This window comes from Myxine glutinosa, chromosome 7 (assembly GCF_964187855.1).
Source record: "Myxine glutinosa chromosome 7, kmMyxGlut1.1, whole genome shotgun sequence".
NCBI classification, from domain to species: Eukaryota; Metazoa; Chordata; class Myxini; order Myxiniformes; family Myxinidae; genus Myxine; species Myxine glutinosa.
Genome location: NC_136267.1, coordinates 110,014,765 through 110,039,588, shown reverse-complemented (window position 1 = coordinate 110,039,588; position 24,824 = coordinate 110,014,765). Strand labels below are relative to the sequence as shown.

The following is a 24,824-nucleotide window of genomic DNA, read 5'->3' as shown; positions in this document are numbered from 1 at the left end:
AAACAGAGCAAAGCAATTTCGCCCAGGGAAAATGAGGTTCGACTTTAAACAAATTGCAACAAAATTATGAAATAAAAAGTACGAACGCATGTAACTCAATGGCTATTCAGTTTGTTTCTATGTGGATTGATATTGTATGCTACATTGTTCTCAAGGCACTAATTACATTATTTATATTATCATGATATTATCATGATAATCGTGGTAAGGAGGTCCATTATTGTGATATAGGTGTTTCCATCATATATGAATGATCGTTTTAAGGCCATTTTCCCCACTAGAGCGGGGGTCAGCTTTGCGGGCCCCATGACAATCATGGTTCCGTTTGAGGCAATGTTTTTATGGCCGGATGCCCTTCCTGACGCTAACCCTTGGTCACGCTCTTACGATGCGCAGGGATACGGTGTACCTATTCTAAATCGGGGTACACACCGTGGTCATTCATCCCAGCAAGCTGGTACACAATTTGCCGACCTCGGAAGGATGACAGGCTGAGTCAACCCCCCTGGCATTAAATCAGCGATCGACCGGGATTCGAACCCAGGATCCTAGGATCCCAAGCCGGCACCCTAACCACTAAGCCAACACCAGGCTTGTACCAGTATGTATGTATGTATGTATATATATATATATATATATATATATATATATATATATATATATATATATATAATCGTTAGATTAAATAAGACGCGGACGTAGCTTCAGGACGTCGATCTTTAATTGTCGACAAGCTTTCGACCAACAAAGGTCTTCTTCTGAGTCAGCCCCAAGTTCAACCCCCCTGGCAGAATTCCGGTCGCCCGGTCGGCCCGGAGGTGGGGGTGCGGGGCCTGTCACGGAACGTCAAAACAAACGGCCTGCCGGGGCCGCCCAAAAGTCGGGCGTGAGGGGCGCGTCCACTAATGGAACGCCTCTCGCTTCCCAGATCGAGGGCCACGTGGTCAGGAGAACCTCGTCCCTTCTGGTTGCCCTGCCGTCCCGCCGTGGGCGCTGGCAGGGTGTACTTCAAACTAAGCTTAAGTGTCAAGTGTTAAGTTCCTCCTTGCCCTCACAAGGGAAAGGCTAGGGTCAAGCTCTTCCAAATTTCCAAACACTAGAAATCGGACGTCTCAAATTAATTAACTAATTTGTAAATACATCTCAGTCGCCCGCGACCTCTCTAGCGCGGACGTCGAACCAGTTCATTTCCGGGCGACCGGGCCGAGTATCGGCTCGGCCGTGGCCGAAGCCGTTGATTCCGCCGTAGCACGCTAACGCGTAGGCTCGCGCGCCCCTGGTCCGCCGGGGCTCCGCGGGTGTCCTACCGTGCCTGGCTTGCCGGTGCCCGGGGACGGATTTCGCTGTCTAAACATGGTAGCGCTAGGCCAGTGGGACCGCCGGGACCCACGTGCACTCACAAGGTGTTCTGCGCGTGGGCGGCAGTATCAGACCGGGGCGCCCAAAGGCGCCACGCACCCAAACGCTCCCCGGCTAAAGTTCATCCTGAAAGCGCCCACATTGTGCGGACAAACCAAGTCAAGGGCCACGTGGTCAGGAGAACCTCGTCCCTTCCGGTCACACTGTGCCTATCGGCCGGCCTCGAAGACCGAAATTGTGATGGTGTCACCCGGGCTGACTTGGGGCTGACTGAGAAGAAGACCTTTGTTGGTCGAAAGCTTGTCGACAATTAAAGATCGACGTCCTGAAGCTACGTCCGCGTCTTATTTAATCTAACGATTATATATTCAATACAAATGAGACGCCCTGCTCGTACTTTGGAGTTTCTACTATTTCTTACAGTTATATATATATATATATATATATATATATATATAGTCCTGTCACCCGGTGGTTAAGACCACTGGGTGACGACTGACCAATCGTTTTTACTCCCGAGGCGCGTAGCCGAAACTGGCGGTTCGTCCGTCGTGCGCGGGTGAAGGAACCAGATCGCTTACCTGACCGGAAGCCACACAGGTTTATTCTCGTACCCACGAACAAATAAACACACACAAGTAAAATGCAACAATTATGAATTTAATGAACGTAAATGTCAGGGATAAAAAAAATGAAAGGTGAGGTAAATCTAATATTTCCGACTTGAGGATCCTCCACTCAGACACAGACACGAACAAGGCGAAAGATAAAGCAAATAAAATAAATTGTTTTGTTGAGTCGGCCGGTACTCAGCTCTGGTCCAAAATGTGTTGAGGGAGCTTGATGGCTGCCGCAGCCGACGCAGCCGGTTGCGCGGGAAACACTCCAATAATGGTGCCGACGCCACGCGTCGAACACACCCAGGCATGAAGCAAACAGTCAAACGGCCCTTCTTTGCTTCCACCACCAAATGCAACGCGGCTCCAGCTCCCCCGAAAAGCACCACAGTCCAACAACACCCCCTCCTCCAACGTTGCAAAAATTCCACAAGCTCCAAAGAGTTCTCTTCACGAGCGCACCCGAAACAAATAGACTTCTTCCTACTGCCCGAACCTTCTCCCTCTGACATCACACACTGTCCAATGCCCGCGCTCCGTCGAATCACCCAATGTCTCCACAACCAATGATGAAGCTCGGTGCGTGGCCTGCCGTTTACGAACCTTTGGAGGCGGGGTTTAGTTGTCAATCGAGAATGTTCGGGCTTCCGTCGGCAATTATGCCGGTTATGGTTGGTTAATGGACAGTTGTTGTTATTGTTGTTGTTGTAACGAGTGACTTTTTATGGTCGGCCTTGTTATAATTGTAGAAACATAGGGGAAAAACACCAAGGGCAATCACACACTGGGGGAAAACTAGTCTTAACCCCTATCTAATTACCATAGCTTCACCCCTCTTGTGAAGACACGTAAACTACTTAAGCGCCGGTCTCCCTACTTAATACATTGAGAAGTCTCCTACGCGTCCACGGTCCATGCTATCCCTATATGATCCTACCTGTACTATGGTAATCCATCATCTACCCCCACAAATGTAATAATATATATATATATATATTGTTTTTTTATTATGTTTTAAGTCTCATGATTTCTTTACACATGCACACGATAAAGGTGTAATATATGGTATAGATGTCACGCCGATCAGCAAGGCTGGTTCATGGTAAGCAAAAATGACCTTTTATTTTGGATCTAAAATAAAATGAAATTCTAACGCAAGGACTATGATGCGAGGACATTTAAAATTATGCAATTTAAACTCAACTCCTATCTTCGTAAGTTAAAACAGAATATTTTCCTTCAAGATTCAACTCCGAGCAGTTAAAACGGCAACTATTTCCAGAATCAAGACACACTTTTGGGACCACGCAAGATCGAAGCAAAACAAATGGCAAAATAACATGACAGACATGAAAGAGGGGGCTAACCTTTTGGAATTATTTATAGTATTTACATTTTTATTTATAAGCATTTTAATAAAAGGAATTATGTGCATGAGTGTTCTTTAAACTTTTCCTTTATAAATCACCAGCCCCCTTAACACTAAATTCCTTTTCCCATTGAAAAGAAAAATGCTATGACATTCGCCAATTTGCGATTCAAGGCAGTTTTCAAGAACACATCCCCTGCGAATGTCGAAGTTTTACGGTACTGGTTACAGCTCACAGTGACATTTGTTACCTCTGACAATGGAGGTGGACAGAGGTTTGTTTTAACCTCTGTCTATTTGCTTTTGTTTGCCTGTGAGCAGTAAACTTGAAAGGCTTATGGACAGATTCAGACAAAATTTGGTGGACAGGTTGGTTGTGCAACAAGAACGAATTTGGTTTGATTTTGGTGAAAATCCGGATTTTTCCCTATAAGACAATTAAAAAAAAACAAAAAAAAACTAAGCGATTCCTCACCATTGAGAGATGGTGTCAAAAACAATATAGAGTATACAACAACAACAAAAGGCATTTTAAGGCCATTTTCCCTGCTAGAGCGGGGGTTAGCCTTGCGGTCCCCATGACAATCTTCTCCATTTTGCCCTATTTTCTGCATCTCTCCTTGTTAACCCCCTTGCCCGCATTTCTTCTTCCACCACCTTGAGCCAAGTCTTTCTCGGTCTTCCCCGTCCTCTACTTCCTTCTACATTCATTTCCATCATTCTTCTCAACCAGTCACTTTCATCCTTCCTCAACACATGACCAAACCATCTCAACCTGTTTCTCTTCACAGCATCCATCACAGGCTCTATTCCCATCATCTTTCACAATTCATCATTTGTCTTCCTCTCTCTCAACGATACTCCGCACATCCACCGAACCATTTGCATTTCCACCCTTTCCAGCCATCGTTGCTGCTCTACGTTCATTACCCATGTCTCGCTCCCATAAATCATAACACTTCTCACACATGCAGCATACACCTTTCCCTTCAGCTTCAACGACACTCCCCTCCTCGTCAGCACGCCACTCAGTTCCCGAAACTTCTTCCATGCACATCTCACTCGAGCAACTGTTGCCGAGTCTGAGCCACCTTCTCCATTCAACATGTCTCCCAGGTAGCAAAATGTTTTCACAACTTCCAGCTTCACACCGTCTCCAAGATCCAACTCAACATTTCCTCCATCTGCAGCTCCCTCTGTGCACACCTTACACTTGAATGCAGCTGCCACACTGGTTAATGACCCTCTCAGACCACTACATTTTTGATGAACCCACTCTGCGCACATTTTACATTGAATGGAGTTCACTCTGACACCCTTCATGCACACAGCACATGGCCACTTCCCAGTTCTTTCCACCTCACCACATGCTTTACCACTTGCCATTACCTTCGTTTTTCCGATATTCACCTTCAGACCTTTTGTCTCCATACATTCCTTCCTCTTGTTCATCTTCTCCTTCAGTCCATCCATACTTTCCACAATCAACACCAGATCATCTGCATACAATAACTCCCACGATAAACCCTGCTTTACGTTCCGAGCCAGCACCTCCATCACAGATACAAATAGTAGTGGACTTAGTACTGACCCCTGATGCACTCCCACCTTCACCTCAAACTCACCACTGTTCCCGTCCTTCGATACAGCTGTGCGCGCTCTCTTGTACATTGCCATCACTACTCTGATCAACCAGATCTATATCATCCAGATCTATATATCTGATCAGAAATATATAGCATGATATTTCAAAAAGTTGTGGACGAGTTATGACAAAACTAGGTGGATGAGTTTTGACAAAACTGGGCGGACGAGTTGATTAGGTGACAAGAACAAGCAGATTAGATTTTGGTTCAGGTCTAGATTAAAAAAGACAGGCCGATTCATGCAAGATCCGGCCTATCGGTGGGATACAAAAAGAAAACTGTTGAGCGTGGTGGAGGTATGCACTCTACCGAGTGCCGTTTTAGTTATACATTTGATCATGTATTTCATTTATAGTTGTTTCTTTATGTTGTAACTGGACAGTTGCCTGTTTCTATGGACTGGCTACTTTCCATACATTTCATGGCAATTATGGCTTATCCAATCGTCCATTTCAGGAATGTCGTTCCCTCTCAATTTAATTAGCTGGAATAAATTACTTTCAGCATCATCATGACCTCTGATAGGATGGCCCTGCCTGAGCAAATACTGTATGCATTGAATCTGGCTTATGAGCCCCCTTTGTGTGTGCTCGCTGTTCTTCCCTCAATGCTTGCCTAAACTGCACATCTATCCCAGTTCTTCCCAAAGCCTTCAGCTTTAGAACTGCTTCTATATGTGCACGACTCTGACTGTGTTTCTTCAGTCTGACGCTTGCTTTCTTTCAGTTCTGAAATCCAATATGTGTGAAGGTCTTTTCTGAATTTTTACCAATTATAATAAAGTGGCGTTCTCCTGCTGCTGTAGAAACAAAGCAAAACAGTATATTCTTCATCTCACACAGAGTCAACCACGGATGTTTCTCAGAGCAATCGGCTTGGACACTTCAGGTTCTATCGCTGTGATGCCTGCCTGTTCTCTCGAAAATCGCCTTGGCCTTGGTTGATGTGGCGTATCCCCTTGGCAGCATATTGCGGAGCATGTTTGCTCATCTCCAGAAGCCTGTTCATACAGGGTGAAAACCTCACAAAAACGCTCTGCCAGTATGCTAGGTGTTCAATGTGGAATTTTTGTTAGATCGTGACGTCTTGTGTTTAACCCAAACCTAACTCCAACCTAGCCAAACCAACTTGTAACAGGAGACCTTGTTTAAAACCTCGCACATTCAATTTTTATTTACTGCAATAAATTGAAAATATTTCAAGTCACAGGTAGATGTAAATTGTAAGAGCTCCACGCACTGCTGCCTATGGTACACATGATGCAGGCCTACCTCTGATGTTGACTGCACGACGACAGATGGTGTGATGCTTGCAACACAACTCGGCCTCGATGCGAGAGCAACAAAACTCGAGCTGTGGTTGGTCATGATTTTTCTAGTCGCTCTAGTGTTGATGGTGCCTCCATTACTGAAGACTGGGTAATACGTTTGCCAATTTATGCCGAGTAGTCACGTGTCTAACACAAGGGGAATCACTTTGTCTTCTCATTGTGAACGGTTTCCACGATCTACCTTGTTCCTATCAATTATTTATTAATCGTAAATAAGGTATTATTGGGCATCAAGTGATTGCGAGTTGCCCAATTGTGGTAATAAATTATCTTAATTAATTATATTCTTCGTGATGCATAAATACAATGTTAAAATTAAATAATGATGAAGCAATGATTAATTCACAATCTCATGAGATTCTGGCACCATGCAATATTTTTTTAATGATAGACGGACAGACAGATGTCATTAAAGTATTATTGATTCTTCACTTTTTCCAAGAGACTGCACATTTACATTAATGGACAGTTGAAAAGTGGACAGCACTCAACATTGTACTTCTGACAGCGAGTACCGACCGGCCCCACTGCCTTCCCCTCCCCAGCTTCCTACTCCAGAGTACAAAGTTACCTGGACATAGCGAGGGTTGTAGATGGGAAGAAAACGAAAGGGGTTGATTGCCACAAGGATGGATCCAGCGTATGTATAGATTTGGCAGCGCATGAACCGTGTTCGGAGGTTCACAAGGATGGCATCTTCACTCAGTTCGGGCAGGGTACACAGGTCATCTGTGTCATTGGCACGGTGTGGTAGGAAACCCCGCTCTTCCATTCGCCGTTCCTCTCTCTCCTACATTGCAAGAACCACATGCAAACAAGGAATGCATTAAAAAGTTACAGAAAGAACAGTATACAAGCTGTGAACAAGAAATGGCTTCATGTCGGGTTTCCTGGTTTGAACAATCAACAATCTCTGGGTAATCTGTAATGCACCTGTAGCCATGCTGATGAATGCTTGTAATGGATTGATCCATCAGTGCACTTTTCCCGCAACAAAAAGCGGTATTCTGGTGGGTCAGGCTGCACACTCGATGCCTTCTCACCCTTCTCGAGCTTTCTCGTGCTAGGATTCAAAGCCGTGCGAGGCCAAAGCATCATCCTCTGCACGGGGCATTCGCCAGGGTCTAAGATCCACTCCTCCCCTCCCGATGCTCTCACCTTGTCACAAAAGCAGCAGCCATCCTCATTAGCATAGTGTGGTAGAAAAACAAAAGTTGTATATATTTAGTACTGTAAATGCATACTTGCTTACTTCTGCTAGGACGTAACCTGTCGAGCGGTTCAGCTGGAGTTTCTCCACCAGCACGTTCACAATACATTCTGCTTTTGTTTCAATCGTGGCCTGTACTGGCCAAGCGATGGTATCCTCAGACAGGTGTCCAGGGTAAATGGAAATGGTGAACACCTCAAATGGACGTTTTATGGAATTACTCCGGCTTGTAGATGCCTGATCGACATTCATTATGCCGTGCCAGAGCCCAGGCTTATTTTGACAAGACGGGGCCTGGGTCCCTGGAGAGCGGTCAGAGATCTTCAAAATTCACATTCATGCTGTGCCGCTGAATTAATCTTCTCCGGAGGGGGGAGGTTGTTGTTGTTGGGAGGGGCAGTGGAGGGGAAGGGATGTCCTGCAGAAAGCAATCCAGAGCACCAAAAAATGCCAACTCTCCAAAGGTTCTCCAAGGTGTGAAAATGGCTACCTCAGGACATCATCGTTAAAATATATCGGTGCATAGAGTTTATAGAAGTTGGACAATGATACTTTCAACCTGAAAAGAAAATATTGGAAAGTTATTTTGTTTTTATCCGTGTTTCAGGCAAATGCATTTTGGTTGATATTTTCTTCCAGTGCAAATGAAGTCTTGTAGTTAAAAAGAGAAACAGTTTTTCACTTGCACTCAATTTTTCCTCAGCACCACTAAAGCTTTAAATTGAAAGGGAATCCTTGAAAAACTTCAGAAATGTGCTCGACATGGCACCAAAGTGAGAGAGATTGGTGCACTGGTAACTGGTTTAAGGCGAAATGTCACAAAGCAGCATCAGTCCTTTCCAGCGTTGTGCGAGCGTCGCTGTGGTTTGGTTTCATTTTGAATATCTCTGAAAATGAAAAGAAAAGAAAATGCTTTAGAAACTACCATTCAACACAAACTCGGCAATCTATGTATTAAACAATTAAAACGGCACGAATTTAAAGTACTAGATCACAAGAGCCCAACAATGTCAGATTGCTCTAACTCGCTGTCGGTACATTTGAGGCAAGGTGGCAATCTGACATAGCCGGCTACCTAGGGATGATTGCTCAAGTCATGTGATGCCACAGAGTGATGCTATTATTTTCAAAGAAACCTTTCAACCAAATGCAAAACGATTCAAGCTACCAAGGAAAGCCACGATGGCAAAACTTATGCTAATGAAACAAAGTGAAACGGTTGAAAGAAAAAGGTAACGAGAACAGCACTCAGTAGAGCGCGTACCTCCACCAGGCTGCACAGTTTACTTTTTGTATTACACTGATGGGCCGGATCTGGGACCGGACCTGAAGCAAAATTGAATTAACTTGTTCTTGTCACCTGTCCAACTCATCCAGCAAATGTTTTCATAATCCATGCACAACTTTTTGAAATCCATGCTATATAACGTTTTTGGCCCCATATCTCAATGATAAAAGGAAGTGACTTTCGAAATTAAAAATTCTCGGATCCAGATTCAGATTTACACCAAAATCTAATCAATCCGTTCTTGTCGCACACCCAACCTGTCCACCAAATTTCGTCCGAATCCATCAATAACTGTTTGAGATATCCTGCTCACAGACAGACAGACAGACAGACAGACAGAGGGGTGATAACATAAACTTTGTCCACCTTTGGTGATGGACGTAGCAATGCAAAGTGAACTTTAAGTTGTGCGCAATTATGAATTTGGCATTAGTACAAAAAAATGGCTGGAAAAAAAAAGAGCCAAGTTATTCATATTTGTATTTAAAATAGTTCAGCTCTCTTAGGATATGAAATCCAAAAAGGGCCTTATTTGGCAGAATGTACCCAGCTCATCGATAAGAAAGATGTGCAGCAAGACAAAATGAAGAACTGGTTGCACTTGGAAATGATGTCTCCAGGGCAGTTGTGGATCAGATGGTTGCCGAACATATGGAAGAGCACATCGAGAGCCTTATTGCAAAGGGTTTCTGGAGGAACTCATTGATCTTGCTTTGGCGTTGAGATCCAGAGGAGGGAATGATCAAAGCGAATGCCATAACACCAGCTGAATTAAAATAGATTATGTCACTGTACACGCAATGGCAGGCCAGTCTCTGACAATTATGTTTGCTCTGAAAGGAAGGACATGGTCGTGACAGACTTGATATGGAAAAGAGCTTGTATTACCAAATGTGAAAAGAACATGCAAAGTAAGATGAGGTAAAGAAGTAAGAGGAATAGTCTTTCTACTGTAGTTTGTGCAATGCTGCTATTGCATCTTCTGGAAGGCAATTCATGTTTTCCTCATTTATTTTGCATTTAAATCTCTGACTATCATATTCCTTGAAGGCCAACTCCACCATCTTGTTCGGCAAGGAGTCTGCATTTGTGTAAAGAAGTCTTGACATTTTAACTTTCCTTAACTTAGAGTCTTCTATACCATTTGTATGTCCATCTAGTCACTGCTGTTGGTGAACTGCCCGACCAACTGCCCCTACACAATCAAATGCCTCATTTTGTTTTAGTGCTCGGAAAGCCATTATCTGTTTTGTTCTCTCGGACTTCTTCCCTAACCAAACTACTGGAGTTACTCACAGTTTCCTTTTCCACTGCCCTATGTCCTGGTTGATGATCAATGATGATCATCAATGATGCTAAACAATGATGATGACCATTTCTGACCCATGGTGTGTTGCTAGTTATGTGCCGTTTTTACGATGATATTATCAACCTAGTACGTAGTAGAAATCTCTCGCGATGTTACTTTAACGTTGTAAATACTAAACAATTCCATGACAACACAATCATAATCGTACATGTGCTGCATTCCAAGTCCTGCATTCTAAATACATACACTGTTTTAAACCTCTAAGGACATATACCATACTGCATTGAGATATCGTGCTACACGGGATATCGTTTTGGCCCCGGCTCTCAATGAGGAAGAATCACTTAAAAAAACAATTATCGGATCCGGATCTTCACCAAATCCAATCAATTTGCACTTGTCACACATTCAACTTCTCCACCAAATTTCGTCCAATTCCGTCCACAACTTTTTAGGATAATCTTTTCAAAAACAACCAGACAGGGGTGAAAACATCACTTACGTCCACCTTCATTTGTGGACGTAAAATACACAAATTGGCATTTGTTTTTCAGGATATCTGGAACATATCACAGTTATACATTAATAGTATGGGATTTGTCTGCAAAGGGTATTTTTGATCTATTGATGAATCAATTAATCGATAAATTATTTAATGAATCGACTGATTAAAAAAAAAATTTTAAGTTGCCGATGCGGATGAAACGGTGGTGGCTTAGGTATTCTACTTGCCAATTGGTTAATAATTTAATTATGTTACAATTATTATTTATTCATTTTCATTATTAATCACATATTTATTTTCTTTCTCATCTGGACAATATCTCAGGCACCTTTTAAGCTAAGAAGCTAATATTTGGACATGACAGTTACCAAGTGATTTGGTTATAAAAGATATTTTGGATTTATTGATTAATAAATTAATTTATTAATTACTTATTCATTAATCAAGTTATCAATTAATTATTTAATTTTTTCGATTCATTAATTATTTAATTGATGTTCTAAAAGTTACAGCTACGGATGAAACTGATTAACTATGGACGGAGTTACAGCTACGGACAGAGGTATGCTACTAGCCAATTAATTAAGAAATTAATTATTTTACGATTATTATTTATTTATTTTAATTTCACAATAAATCAATCGATTATTGTACACCTCTCGCTCCCAATACTGTCTCTACGTGCTGCATGGCGTGCCGAAGACGTATCTACCAATAAGTGCCGAAGGCGCCTCGTCAATGCCACGCACTGGAAGATATATTTTTTATTGATTTGGCATGGGGGAGGTGTACTTTGAATGTATCTGTACTTCTTTTTACTTTTTTCAGTTGTTCAAATCAGTGCATGAGGTTGCTATCTTGTTCCATTATCTTGGTTGGAAGATACCACAAGCAAAGACAACCCTTGGCTTAAGGTGCAAACAGAGTCCTTCACAGGAGCAAGAATTTAATTCCTGAAATTCCTAGTAGTGTCAATTTGTTTTATACCCTGAACCCCTTCCCTCCCCCCCCCTACCCCCCCCCCCCCAAGCCCTCTCCCTTTCACAGATCTCCCAATGTCCCTGTTCTCTACTGTTGTGCTTGTGTGCTTCCCTCTCTCTCCCCATCTTGTCTCCCCCTCCCTTTATTGTTTTATGTGTCCGTCTATGTTTTATGTGCTCATGTGTGTTTAATGTGCTAGCTCTTACACGAGTCTCCATCTTGTATACAAAAAAAAAAAATAATAATAATAATAACTAGAACTGCCACTTTAAAACTGCTGGCAGTGATGACCGGTTTACTCGCACCCACTTTTGATACAACCCCACTTTTGATACAACCCCACTTTTCATACAACCCCACTTTCATTGGACATGCTTTGACACAACCCCCTTGGATACAACCCCGACACACACACACACACACACACACACACACACACACACACACACACACACACACACATCCCCCCCACCCTAACACACACACAAACACACGCATACATCCCCCCACCCCCAACACACACACACACACACATCCCCCCCACCCCCCCAACCCTAACACACATGCACACACACAAACACCCCCACACCCCTCCCCCCCACATGCACACCCCTCCACACGTACACACACACACACACCCCCCCCCCCCCCCCACCTCGACACATACACACACACACCCCCCCATCCCATACGCACACCCCAACCCCCCCCCCCCCACACACACACATATCCCCCCCCCACCCACTCACACACACCCCTCCCCCCCACACGCACACCCCTCCACACAAACACACACACATCCCCCCACCCCATCCATTTAAAAAAATATTTTCGTTTAATTAGGTATTTGTTATATTATGTCACCTTTGTCTGTCAATATTGTTGAAATGAGGATAAAATAGCTGTATGTTGAAGTGTGTTGAAAAAGTCAGGACTTTACAAGGGGTGTACTTACTTTTTCACGTGACTGTACAAAGTGTACATATATACTCCTATGTATGTATATATACATGGGTGAAATTCCTTCCGTATAGCATGGAACTCTGTATTTTTGTGATGACCAATATGAAGGATTCCATATTTTCATCATCAGAAAAGAATGCCATGATTTTTGGGGATTGAGGTGCTATTCCGACATGCTGATTCGTTTCTTAACCGTGTAGATTCGGATAGTTGTCCATGTACAAAGCTTGCAAGCTCGTTACCGTGATCAGATGTCCGCCAGACAGGAGAAAGTCTGTGTATATCGGTAAATACGGAAATAGTGTCCATTTTTGGAGTTTCCCATCGCCGTTCCCTCCCATGAACTTCACAGAAAATACCGAAATGGTTTCTCACCGAAGTGGTGCTAAATCTGCAATAACCGGTCACAACACCAAACGTCTTCTTACAGAATAACAGTTGATTATTGGAAAACACAGAATGACGAAAACGGAGAATCCCGGGACAAAAGATGGACTGCATGAAAACGGGCAGATAAATAAATAAAGCACACTTGCAATCCGATATTGTGTCCAGTAGCCGCGAAGTAAATAAATGAGCAGACAATATAATCAGGTCGTGAATGCTCTGGTTTACACTGGAGCAAGAGTGATTCCAGGACCTCCATTACCTGATGCATGACATGATGATGATGATGCATGACATGGTGTGTGTGTGTGTGTGTGTGTGTGTGTGTGTGTGTGTGTGTGTGTGTGTTTGTTTGCACGAGTGTTTGCGTGTGTGTCGTTGATTGTTATCTCCATAATTTGGGTTACAGGAGGTGGAACAGTCCTCCAAGGACTCGAAGTGTCCCACCCTCCAGGTCTTTAAAACAGCTGTTCATCACCATCTCTTATCCTCCCCCATCCAAAACCTTGATCTTTTCTACCCCCGCTAATTTCGGTCCCCTTGTGTTTTATACCTCTCCCCCCCCCCCCCCCCCTTCCCACGCCTCCTGCCCCCAAGCCCTCTCCCTCCCACACTTCTCCCTGCTCTCAAATGTTGTGGTTTGTGTGCTTCCCCTTCTCTCCCCATCTTGTCTTCCGCTCCCTCTTTTTGTGTGTTTTGTTTGTCTGGTTGATTTGTTTGTGAAATAAATGTTAGCTCTTTCACGAGCCTCGATTCAGTATACAAAAAAACAACAAAAAAAACAAAAAAAAAACGATATCTGCCACCCGTCGAAGAACGTCATGCCGTGGCATGACGTCATCCGTGGCCCGTGCCGTATGTCAGCGGAAGAACGAAGTATCCCGTCGATCGAACTTGGTCAAATTTTTCACGATTGTCACCAAATTTGTTGTGGTATTTTGTTAACTCATCCAAGGCAATACGACAATCGAAATCCGATTTGAAATCGGAGCCAAATTGACGCCGCAAGATCTGCCTGCACGTGTGGATATTTTACCTGTGGAAGAATCACTTTGGAAATGCGACCCATTTAAAATGTTACATTTTGGATAACTTCGTCATTTTAAATCGGATTTCCACAAAATAAAGGTCACCATTGCTTGCAGATACCTCTCTTTCTCCTTAAAATTGAAGACAGGATGAACTTCAGAGCGAGAAATAAGCCGAGGTGGCGGAGAGTTTTACAATGTTATTTTCCAATGTAAATGACAATATCGTGTAGTTTTACGAAAATTCATCAGAATTTGCCCAGATTTGTTGCATTCGAATGTTAACACCCTCTAGCGACTGCCAAATCCGAAGACAATTTAATTTCGAGCTACCCTTAGCTCGTGAGGTGGTTATGTCACATGGCCTGGTCCAAAAAAAGTGTTGTGGTTCTTCTTCTTCAGGCAATAACAACTTCTAGTTTCCAGACCGTACATCCAATCATCTTGAGATTTTGCACACTTGTTACTCTTCATGAGTTCTACTAGAGTATGAAGTTTCACGTCAATCAATAAAGCGATTCAAGAGATATCCATTTTTAAAAAAATATTTTCGTTTAATTAACGATATCTGCCAAACCACGTGACCTATCGCAAATTCTAAAATGACATTTTAGTAGACTGACATGCTGAACAGATCTGTGAATTTTCTCCTCGATTGGATCAAAAATGAGGGAGGAGCTAGGTTTTAAAGGTTCATGCTTAAAAACGTCATAACTCTGAAACCATGTGTCGGATGATGTCGTGCTCACTGACTCTTTTGTTCGTCATAGGTATGCGATTCTGCTTGCAAAGTTTGGCCTCGATCTGTTCAGCCGTTGCAGAGAAAAAGGGGTTTCCACGAAAAACAATATGGCGGCCGAACCACGTGACCTGCGACGTCATAATTACCATTAAAATATTCTACAGACCGAGTCCCTCCTATGGTGAAAATTTTATCTCAATCGGCCCTATTATTGCAGAGAAAATGCTTTTTAAAGGAAATTAAAACTTAAAATGGCAATAGCACTGGGAGACGTGGCCTGGAAGGACAAAATGGTGCGTTTCTTCTTCTTTCAACAATAAAGACTTATAGCTTCGCGACAGTACATCCAATCACCTTGAAATTTTGCATACTTGTTCCGCTTGGTGAGAGCTACATTGCATTAAAAAGTCAAGTCGATACATGCAGTGGTTCAAGAGTTACAAGCTTTTAAAAATTTAACTTCCATTATTTATTGCGGCCAAACCATGTGACTTATTAAAACGTCTCAAGTAACGATGAAACATCCCCCCATGAGGAACATTTGTGTAAAGTTTCCACTCGATATCTCCACAAATTATGGAGGTGATTCCATTTCTAGTTTGAGCTTTAAAACGTCATAACTCTGAAACCATGTGTCGGATGACATCGTGCTCGCTGACATTTTTGTTCGTCATGGGTATGCGAATATGCATGCCAAGTTTGGGCTCTATCCGTTCAGCCGTTGCGGAGAAAAAGTGTTTTTTGTGTTTTTTCACGAAAAACAAGATGGCGGCCGAACCATGTGACGTATGACTTCGAAAATTTTTGCATTCTGAGTTTTTTTTAATTAAGCATCTGGGGAAAAAATCCCATTTTCTGGGGGAGAAAAATTTTTGTTTGACGAATTCTAACCTCTTAACGTTAGCATTTTTAATATACTCGATACACATGTCTTTTGTTCCCATTGAAGAGTTCTTTAGAATGAGCCATTCCTCAAATTTTTCCATTGAGGCGTTTCGGAGATACAGAGGGGAAAAGTTGAATATGTTTTACAAGATGGCGCCCATACCACGTGACCTATGACGTCATAATTAGCATTAAAAAATTCTCGGAGCCGAGTCGATCATTTGATGAAAATTTCCGGGTCAATCCGACCAGCGGTTGCTGAGAACATTAATTATGAAGTTTGCTGAGGTGCAAAATAGGGCGGAAGAATAATAATAAGAAAAACTCTAGCAGTAATAATAGGTTACTCTCCATTTCATGGAGAGTAAACCTAACAAGTGAATCCTCTTGGATTGCGCTGAGGTTCGGGCATGGAATTTCTAGGAGGAAGTATAATTTGTATGCAATGAAAGTACATGTAATATGGGATCGAGTAAGATCGAGTAAGCTTCACCAGTGCGCGTGCGCGAATTTACGTCACGTCGGCAGCGAGAAGGCGTTCCCCAACACGAACCAATCAGGAACTGCCACGCCCACTTATATGATCTCAGAATTCCTGTGACAGGAATTAGCGTTACACTGGCTGGAAGTCAATCGCTAAAGGCGCTTCCTCAGCGCCAATAATAAAAAGCCTCATGGAAGGGCAAGGTAGATCTGACAGTGAGACAAACATCAAGGGAATGAACAGGATTAGAGGAAAGGAAGGAGGGGAGGATACTGAAAACAGCAAGAATAAGACCCATCACCATTTCAGCAATTCTGGGGCAGAAAATGCGACAAGTATGTGGTCCACCAAGACCTGTGTACATATGTGTGTATGTATATATGTATATGTATATATATATATATATATGTATATGTATATGTATGTATATATATACATATATATATATATATATATATATATGTATATGTATGTACAATATATATATACATAAATATATATATATATACATACATATATATACAAACGTTAGGATCCTGTTACCAGAATGGTTACGATGTTACCAGCCACCACCAGGATGCTGTTCCACTGCAACGACCTTGTCTTGACGTCACCGACGGCACGAGCAGGTAAAGATGCTCCCCAGCATGAAGTTGAGCAGGCAAAAAGCATCGGGAGCTTGACAGTCATTGCGTTGGGAACCATGCAGGTAAGAGCCAGGGACACGTCGAGAGTGAGCATGTTGTGATCTCGTACAGGGTAAGCTGGGGGCACGTGGAGAGTCAGCACGTCGGGATCTCGTGCAGAGTAAGTTAGGGACACGTGGAGAGTGAGCACGTTGTGATCTCGTGCACAGTAAGCTAGGGACACGTGGAGAGTCAGCACATCGGGATCTCGTGCAGAGTAAGCCAGGGACACGTCGAGTGTGAGCACGTCGTGATCTTGTTCAGAAAAAGAGTATGTCGTGGCCTCGTGCAGAAAGTCCGATGACCACGTGCAGAGTGAAACCGGCAGGCAGAGAGCAGGCACGTGCAGAGAGAGTCCAGTCCAGCCAGCAGAGAGAGACCGCCCAAGAGCGAGAATCAAGTGTGCAAGGCCTTTTTGTCAGGCCCTGGCGAGGGTGGGACTGTTTGAGGGTGTTTTCTCGGCTGCCGATTGGTGGAGTGTCGCTTCCCCTGCCCCCACAAGCCCTCTCTAAAGTTCCTCTGATCCTGATTGGTGAAGTTTGTCATCCTGCCCCCACAAGCCCTCTCCAGGGACTTTTACCTGGTGCATAACCGAATGGTCTTTGGTGTATTTGAAAAGTTCCCTGTCCACAAAATGTTGTTGCTGGCATCCACCCTTGAGGCATTTGACCTGTCTTCTTTCCTTCAAGACTTTGAATCAATACCTGTGGATGCAATCTTTGTGCATCCGCCAGACTTTTCCTTATGAGTGGAGGGCCTGTCTTTCTCTCCCCAATGCATAACGACATACAAACTCTTATAAGGGGAAGGGACTAATATAATGTTGTGCGATAAAATAACTATTCTAAGGGACCGGTCTGTCTGGTGGTTGCCATTACTTCTTAGTGGTTTCCCAAAAACACAACTATATATATTCAGATTGATTCAGGTTCAGATTGAACCCCCTAACTTGACGAGGAAGTAAGGCAATGATTGAGTCTCACCCCAGAAATTGCTGCACAACCTGCTACCAACAAGTGTCACCTGCCACGCGAACACATTGTCTCTGCCCTGCTCCTCATGAGTTAGGAGGTTTGCAGTCAGGAATATTAAATTTAACCAAAAAAGCACACTGACACTATGACATGATGCTGAAGTCATGTGCATAAATTATACACACACACACACACACACACACACACACACACACACACACACACACACACACACACACACACACACACACACACACACTTATTTATTTTTTCACATAGGTCTACCCACACAAATGGAAACGCTGAATAAGATTAGCCCAAAAAGTTCATACAGGATACTCGCAATTTTAACCAAGACCTATTATTTGGGGTAAAGCAAGTAACGTCTTTAATCACCATCTACTATATGCCTTTTGACGATGAGAATGAGGTCAGAAATAAAAATGTATTTAAAAAAAACAAACTCTGTCCCACCTTGAACACCCTCCAGTCTTACTCTCTCCCGTGCACTCCACCATCCTCCATCAATTGTCATATAAAATACGCTTGCTCGCTTATAAAGTTATTTCCTGCCTATCAATCGGTCTCGCAGCAAAAGCAAACGGCTGCAAAGCAATGCTAAGCTTCCTATTGCGTAGTGAAATACATATCCTGTCAGGAAAGACTGCGAGATGCAGGCATAACCGCAGTAATGTTGCTGCTACGAGCTTCCCCTTTCTCAGGCTGCATGAGGCTCAGTCTGAACTCAGCCTCAAAATTCCCAACAGAAACAAAGTTGTAAAGCTCAATATCAGAGCTATCTGACAAGTCAAAGATTCAGTGTCTGTGATTTGAAAAAAACTGAGTACACTATCTGTGTTGCACAAAGATACTTTTGAACTTGATCGACAGCTAGTGAAGACTTTTTTTTTTTCTCAATGACATAAATAACAACAAGTGCAGCCACTTGGCAAACGGTATTGAAATGCGCCGAAGAATGAATTTTTGCACATGTTTGTCAATATTAAAAGAGTCGTTAAATTAAAAGGCCGGGTGTCTGTACCTCTTTCCAAATTAAACTGAATTCCTCTTTGGACCAAGTGATATCAACAAGTTGTCAGCCCCATGTTATCATTTCTAATCATGGTTTCCATGTTTCCTGTTGCAGGCATTCTCACTGCTGTATAGGAACTTGAAGTACAATGGATAAGAGCTATGAAATTCCATTTCCATATTGTTGTTTTCTTTTCCTTGGCACTTTCTACACAAGACTCTTACATACTGTCAGAAGTTCTTAAGCGACATGTGAGTGTGAACCATGTAACTGCTGTTCCGGTACAGTTATGGCTCGGGATTTCAAGAAAAGGCGTGTATATCACGCATGATAAAACGGCAGCTTTAAATGGTTGCTTTCACCATAATTCATCAACTTGGCAGAGCCATGACGGAACTGTCGACGTAGCCTCTTGGCAAGGGTTATGCTGGGTGGTTTGCCGTTGCATTGCCAGCATGCAGAAAGTTGGAATTTTTTGAGGGTGCTGGCAATCATAAAAGGCACCTTGGGATCTTTAATGTCCACCATTGATCAGTGCAGGCAAATGGATCCTCCAGCTTGAACTCCTTCCGTGAATGCATTTGCCCTGCATTGCAAAACCCCAAGGTCACAGTTTATACCCCTGCAGAGATTCGAACCCAGGCTAGACAGCTTAAAGGTGAGTGTGCGTACCTCTAGGGTGGGTATTCTACCAGCTTCTTGCTTTTCCGTGCAGTAATGATGATAAAATATTTCATGACATCTTTACCAATGTGCAGGTCCCTTATGAGTGGAGGGCCTGTCTTTCCCTCCCCAATGCATAACGACATACTAACCCTTACATTAGCTAAATTACAAAATAATCGTTGAGTTTGAAGTCAGCATGATTGTCATTCTATTGGAGTTGATAAGATATATTGTACTGTATATTTTATTTATATAAATTATGCCAGAAATCCTTACTTCGCCCGCATCGTGGCCATTTTATTTGCCTAGAAAGCCGTACTTTGGCCATATACTGTTGATAATGTCACAATGAATGAATGAATGAATGTTGACAATTGACACTTTGACAATTGACAATTGACACTGTTGACACTGTTGACAATGTCACAGAAATAAGTTATTATTTAATAAGTTATTATTTAATAAGTTATTTGTAAAATAAGCTCACCAGGCCCTAATCTGATAAAAGAGGAATTATAATAGGGACATGGCCGAGTAGAAAAGAGCTTTCCTTGACTACAGTGAAATCCAAATAATTTTAACACCCTCACACCAAAAACAGAATCAGGAACACACTTTTGTCCAATGACAATGTGCCAATGCTGTTATAAAAAGGAATACAATTTAAACGTATTGTAGTTAAATACTATTTGAAACGTCCTTTGCTTTTTCCGATTAACGTTACTCTTACACTCTAAACAGCTTCTTCTTCTCTTTTTTTTTGTTACGTTAGAGGACGAGGTCAGCCACATAAAAACTTATGGCTAAATTGAAAAGAGCCGGGCAAACATTATTTGCATTTGGGATAACAGCCTTTTGCTGGAGTGTTACCCACAGTAAAACACACAAAACTGGCAAACAGGATGTGGCAAAACATCAGGCTATGTGCAAACATTTGGTCTTTCTTAATATGTGATCAGATTTGGCTGGACTGGATTGGGATAAAAAAAAATATTCATGCCATTCTTATTCTATTCCTTCCATAGATATACACATCGATGTTCACGCACTGTCCAATGTATACATATACATATATATATTAAAGTCTCTTCTGGCTAAACAGTTGTGTAGGCTCCGCCTATTAGGCATGACCTTATCAAAGCTACAGCCCCGTGCTTCCCAGTGGGATTGCACTGCAGCAAATACCAGGAAGATAACTTAATTCTCAATTTTATAGACCAGTCCACCCTGGAGAGGGAACATCCATGGACACGTGTTTCGAGCTTGTCATCAGCATGACAAGACAAAACCTCATCAGCATGGAACAGAAACTCTTCCCTGGAGTGAACTTGTTAAACCCTACTAAAGATAAGTCAAGATCAGATGACATTACTGTAGTGGGTACCAGGAAGCAGGTGTCACACTAGCTATTACTGCATGCATCCTGCCAAACAGGAAATGCCTGCCACACATTAACCTGTCTGTGGTACACAAACTATCTCTAGGTGATGCCAGGAGCAACTTAAATTTTAAAAAGGCTCTTCTGGCTAAGCATTTGCATAGGCTTCACCTATTAGGCATGAGCTTAACAGAGTTACAGCCCCGTACATCTCTGTAGGATTGTTAGGGTTAGGTTAGGCCAATACTGGGAGAATGATTAAATTCTCAATTTTATAGACCAGTCCACCCTGGAGAGGGAACTGCTCTGCGCTGATGAGGGCCAACAAGCCCGAAACATATGTCTGCGGATGTTCAAACCACTTCAGACCACGCTCGTGGTGGTGGGCTTCAAACCGCTTTGAACCACGCCCGTGACCTCACGGTTGCTCGGCCGAATTAACAAGAAGCACGGGCGTCTTTCGGCGTGGTCCCCGTCTTTCGGGCAAATTTCGTCTGTCTTTCGGGCAAATAGGCCATGGAACTTGCCCAGGACTGTGGACTTAGCTGATAGTTGCAGTCGTTTTGACATGACGTGTAGGACTCAGACCGGGCAATATATTTGATTTTTTGGGATTATTTGATCAATATATTTCATTTTTTTTGGATTATTTGATCAATATATTTGATTTTTTTGGATTATTTGATCAATATATTTGAAGATAATTCAGGTGAAGAGAAGGGAGGTGAGGAGAGGGGTCTCTCCATGGCATTATGATGAACAACCAGCCAAATGGGCCCGTGAGCAATGGTCACATTGATTATCACAATCTCATATCAATGCCAGCCCTTGACATTATTGAATGATGAGATAATGAATGGAGAGAAGGGAAACAAGGTCAGGAGGAGAGAATAAGGGAAGGGGCATCCATTCCTCTTTCCTTGCATGAAACATTCCTCATTCCATAATGACATTTCTATCCTTAAAACCAAAACAACAACGTGATATATGGGTGGAGGCAGTTTCAACTCTACACAGCACAGTCCAACTTGCATGTACAATGTAACAAGGGGAGTCAATTTGTGGGACCCAGCAGATACGTGCAGGTGTGTTGAACAGGTGCATCAGAAAGGTGGACGGCTACCTCTGCACATTTAGCCTTTACAAGAGCATCCCAACTTCCCCTGGCTATATTTTACACAATATTACAAGTCTGTATCTCTAATACTCAGCCTTTTACAACTCAGCTTCACTTTTCCTTCCCTATTTGACGTGGAGAGAGCGATCTATTGTGGTACGTTCGGGATTTCCAACGCAAATGCTGCACTACACCCTTTGATATAATAAATTTACACCCTGGTTTCACAATCAGAACTGATTCTGAAGCCACGACTGGCGTTCAAAAAGTTCTCGGAACAGGATACTCACAAGAGTCCGAGGACGGCCGGCTTATTAATTTAAAACTATGTAACTATACACAGTATAGTGAGCAAGAGAAAATATCCTTATCAATTGTTTGTTGAAAAAAAAAGAAATAACTTCATAAGTTTCCGTTTCTTGGACAATTCAATTGTGAGCATGTCGTTCCGATAACTTTTTGAACCGCTCGTGGGAAGTAGTGTTCAAGAGAACAAGATATTAGTGTATATATTAGTGAAGTGAAGTGCATATGAATTTCAGGAGGATGGGAGGGCGTGTGGGATTCCGACAGCTGGCACCGGAGGCAATGACAGACAGACGGCTTGCCTGGTGGCCCGAGAGCCAGACATGTCCCATCTGTCCGCCCACACGAGGCGCGAATGTTGCTCGATTAGCACAACCATGGATATAATGCATTGTAGACTTGTTATAAACGTAATCAAATTGGTGCATTTGCATATATAGTAGTTAGTACACAACGGCTATAATTGGCCATCGGGAGATGATCGCATGCGACGAAAGTGAACAAGAGGTCTCTGCCTGAGGTACTTGTGCAGGATCTATTAGTATTAGTTGCACGCAATCCGACGTACAGGAGGGTTTATAGGGTAAGAGACCGAGCGATGGGATTTCATCGGGATAAAGGATATGATTCAGTCCCACGAGGTCCGCGCGCCGCTCCGACGAATTACCACATGAGAGGAATTTTATTATAATGACGTCAAAAGAAGCCCTTACCCTCAGCTCAGTTGCATAAATCCACGATGATCCTTTTTCTTCGATAAGCGGCCGCCTCGACAGGACACGCCAGTTACTATATGTTGCTGCAGCGGGTCCTTTATCTAGCGAAGTGCGAAGGGAAGGACCAAGGGAGACAAGTGGGCGGGTCGGAAACTCTCCCCCAGTCCACACCCACCGTTTAGCTCCGCCTACTACTTTGCTCCGCCCATCGCTGAGTCCCAAATCTGAATGCATCATATTCGTTCATTAACGTGCAGCGGAATATGGTGTAATCCAAGTAAATGAACAGATTTTCCCCTTTGGAGGGATTTCCATTTTTGGGAGGGGGGGGACCAATAAATCGGGTCCTTCACCGTTCCCTTGAATTCGTCTTTCGATGGGTCCATCTATTTATTGTGTACGCAAATACGAGCATACTATTTGCCATCGCCTTCACGCTCTCCTATTCACGAGTGACTAAGTCCCTCCTTCTCCACTATATGCAATCCAGGTAAGTCCCTCCCCAAATCCAACTTTTTCCCAAACTTATTTCCCTTAATATCATCCTCGCCCATTCAAACCTCTTCTCCTTTCTATTCTTGTCTAGAGAAACTTGATGACAATGGAAGTTGTATACGCCTGCATAGTGTTGGCTTAACGGTTAAGGAGGCTGTTTTAAGATCTCAGTGTCTTGAGTTGAAACACCTGTGGTGCCGTTGAATTAACACCAGGTGGTTTGCATTTGACAATGGTTTGCAATGGTGGTTTGCAATGAATTTGACATTCGCTCGAGGTTGGCAAAATGAGTATCAGCATACTGGTAACAGGGGGCACTGCATCAGCGGCACAGCCACACTTCCAAGAACTAGAATGGCACTCAGTAGAGAGCATACCTCCACCTGGTTGGCCATATCACTCAATGGTGAAGAATCACTTTTAAAAATTATACTAGCTGGATCCGGATCCGGATCTTCACCAAAATTTAATCGATTCTGATGTGTCAGACACCCAACCTGTCCAACAAGTTTCGTCCAAATCCGTCCACAACTTTTTGAGATATCCTGCTATGTATCGTTTTTGGCCCGATCTCCCACTGGTGAAGAATCACTTAGAAATTAAATAATTCTCATATCCGAATCCATATTCAGATCTTCACCAAAATGGAATCGAATCGTCCTTGTCAAACACCCAACCTGTCCACGAAGTTTCATCCAAATCCGTCCACAACGTTTTGAGATATCCTGCTATGTATCGTTTTTGGCCCGATCTCCCACTGGTGAAGAATCACTTAGAAATTAAATAATTCTCATATCCGAATCCATATTCAGATCTTCACCAAAATGGAATCGAATCGTCCTTGTCAAACACCCAACCTGTCCACGAAGTTTCATCCAAATCCGTCCACAACGTTTTGAGATATCCTGCTATGTATCATTTTTGGCCCGATCTCCCACTGGTGAAGAATCACTCAAAAATTAAATAATTCTCATATCCGAATCCATATTCAGATCTTCACCAAAATGGAATCGAATCGTCCTTGTCAAACACCCAACCTGTCCACGAAGTTTCATCCAAATCCGTCCACAACGTTTTGAGATATCCTGCTATGTATCATTTTTGGCCCGATCTCCCACTGGTGAAGAATCACTCAAAAATTAAATAATTCTCATATCCGAATCCATATTCAGATCTTCACCAAAATGGAATCGAATCGTCCTTGTCAAAAACCCAACCAGTCTACCAAGTTTCGTCCAAATCCGTCAACAACGTTTTGAGATATCCTGCTATGTATCATTTTTGGCCCGATCTCCCACTGGTGAAGAATCACTCAAAAATTAAATAATTCTCATATCCGAATCCATATTC

At 42.9% G+C, this 24,824-nt stretch overlaps 2 protein-coding genes across 3 annotated transcripts in view; one reads left to right on the top strand and one right to left on the bottom strand.

The window, feature by feature from the left end:
* LOC137431580 (unconventional myosin-IXb) overlaps positions 1-23,086 on the bottom strand; it is a 232,539-nt gene extending 209,453 nt beyond the window's left edge. For both annotated transcript variants that reach the window (XM_068123054.2, XM_068123055.2), the window contains exons 1-4: positions 22,977-23,086; positions 7,574-8,418; positions 7,255-7,479; positions 6,893-7,111 (exon numbers count right to left, since the gene is read on the bottom strand). In XM_068123054.2, the coding sequence (XP_067979155.2) occupies positions 6,893-7,111; positions 7,255-7,479; positions 7,574-7,783 (654 nt within the window). In that variant the 5' untranslated portion in view covers positions 7,784-8,418; positions 22,977-23,086. The remainder of the gene's footprint in view (positions 1-6,892; positions 7,112-7,254; positions 7,480-7,573; positions 8,419-22,976) is intronic.
* Positions 1-24,824, top strand: part of LOC137431586 (hyccin) — a 576,074-nt gene that overhangs the window by 380,783 nt on the left and 170,467 nt on the right. The gene's annotated exons all lie outside the window — the stretch shown is intronic.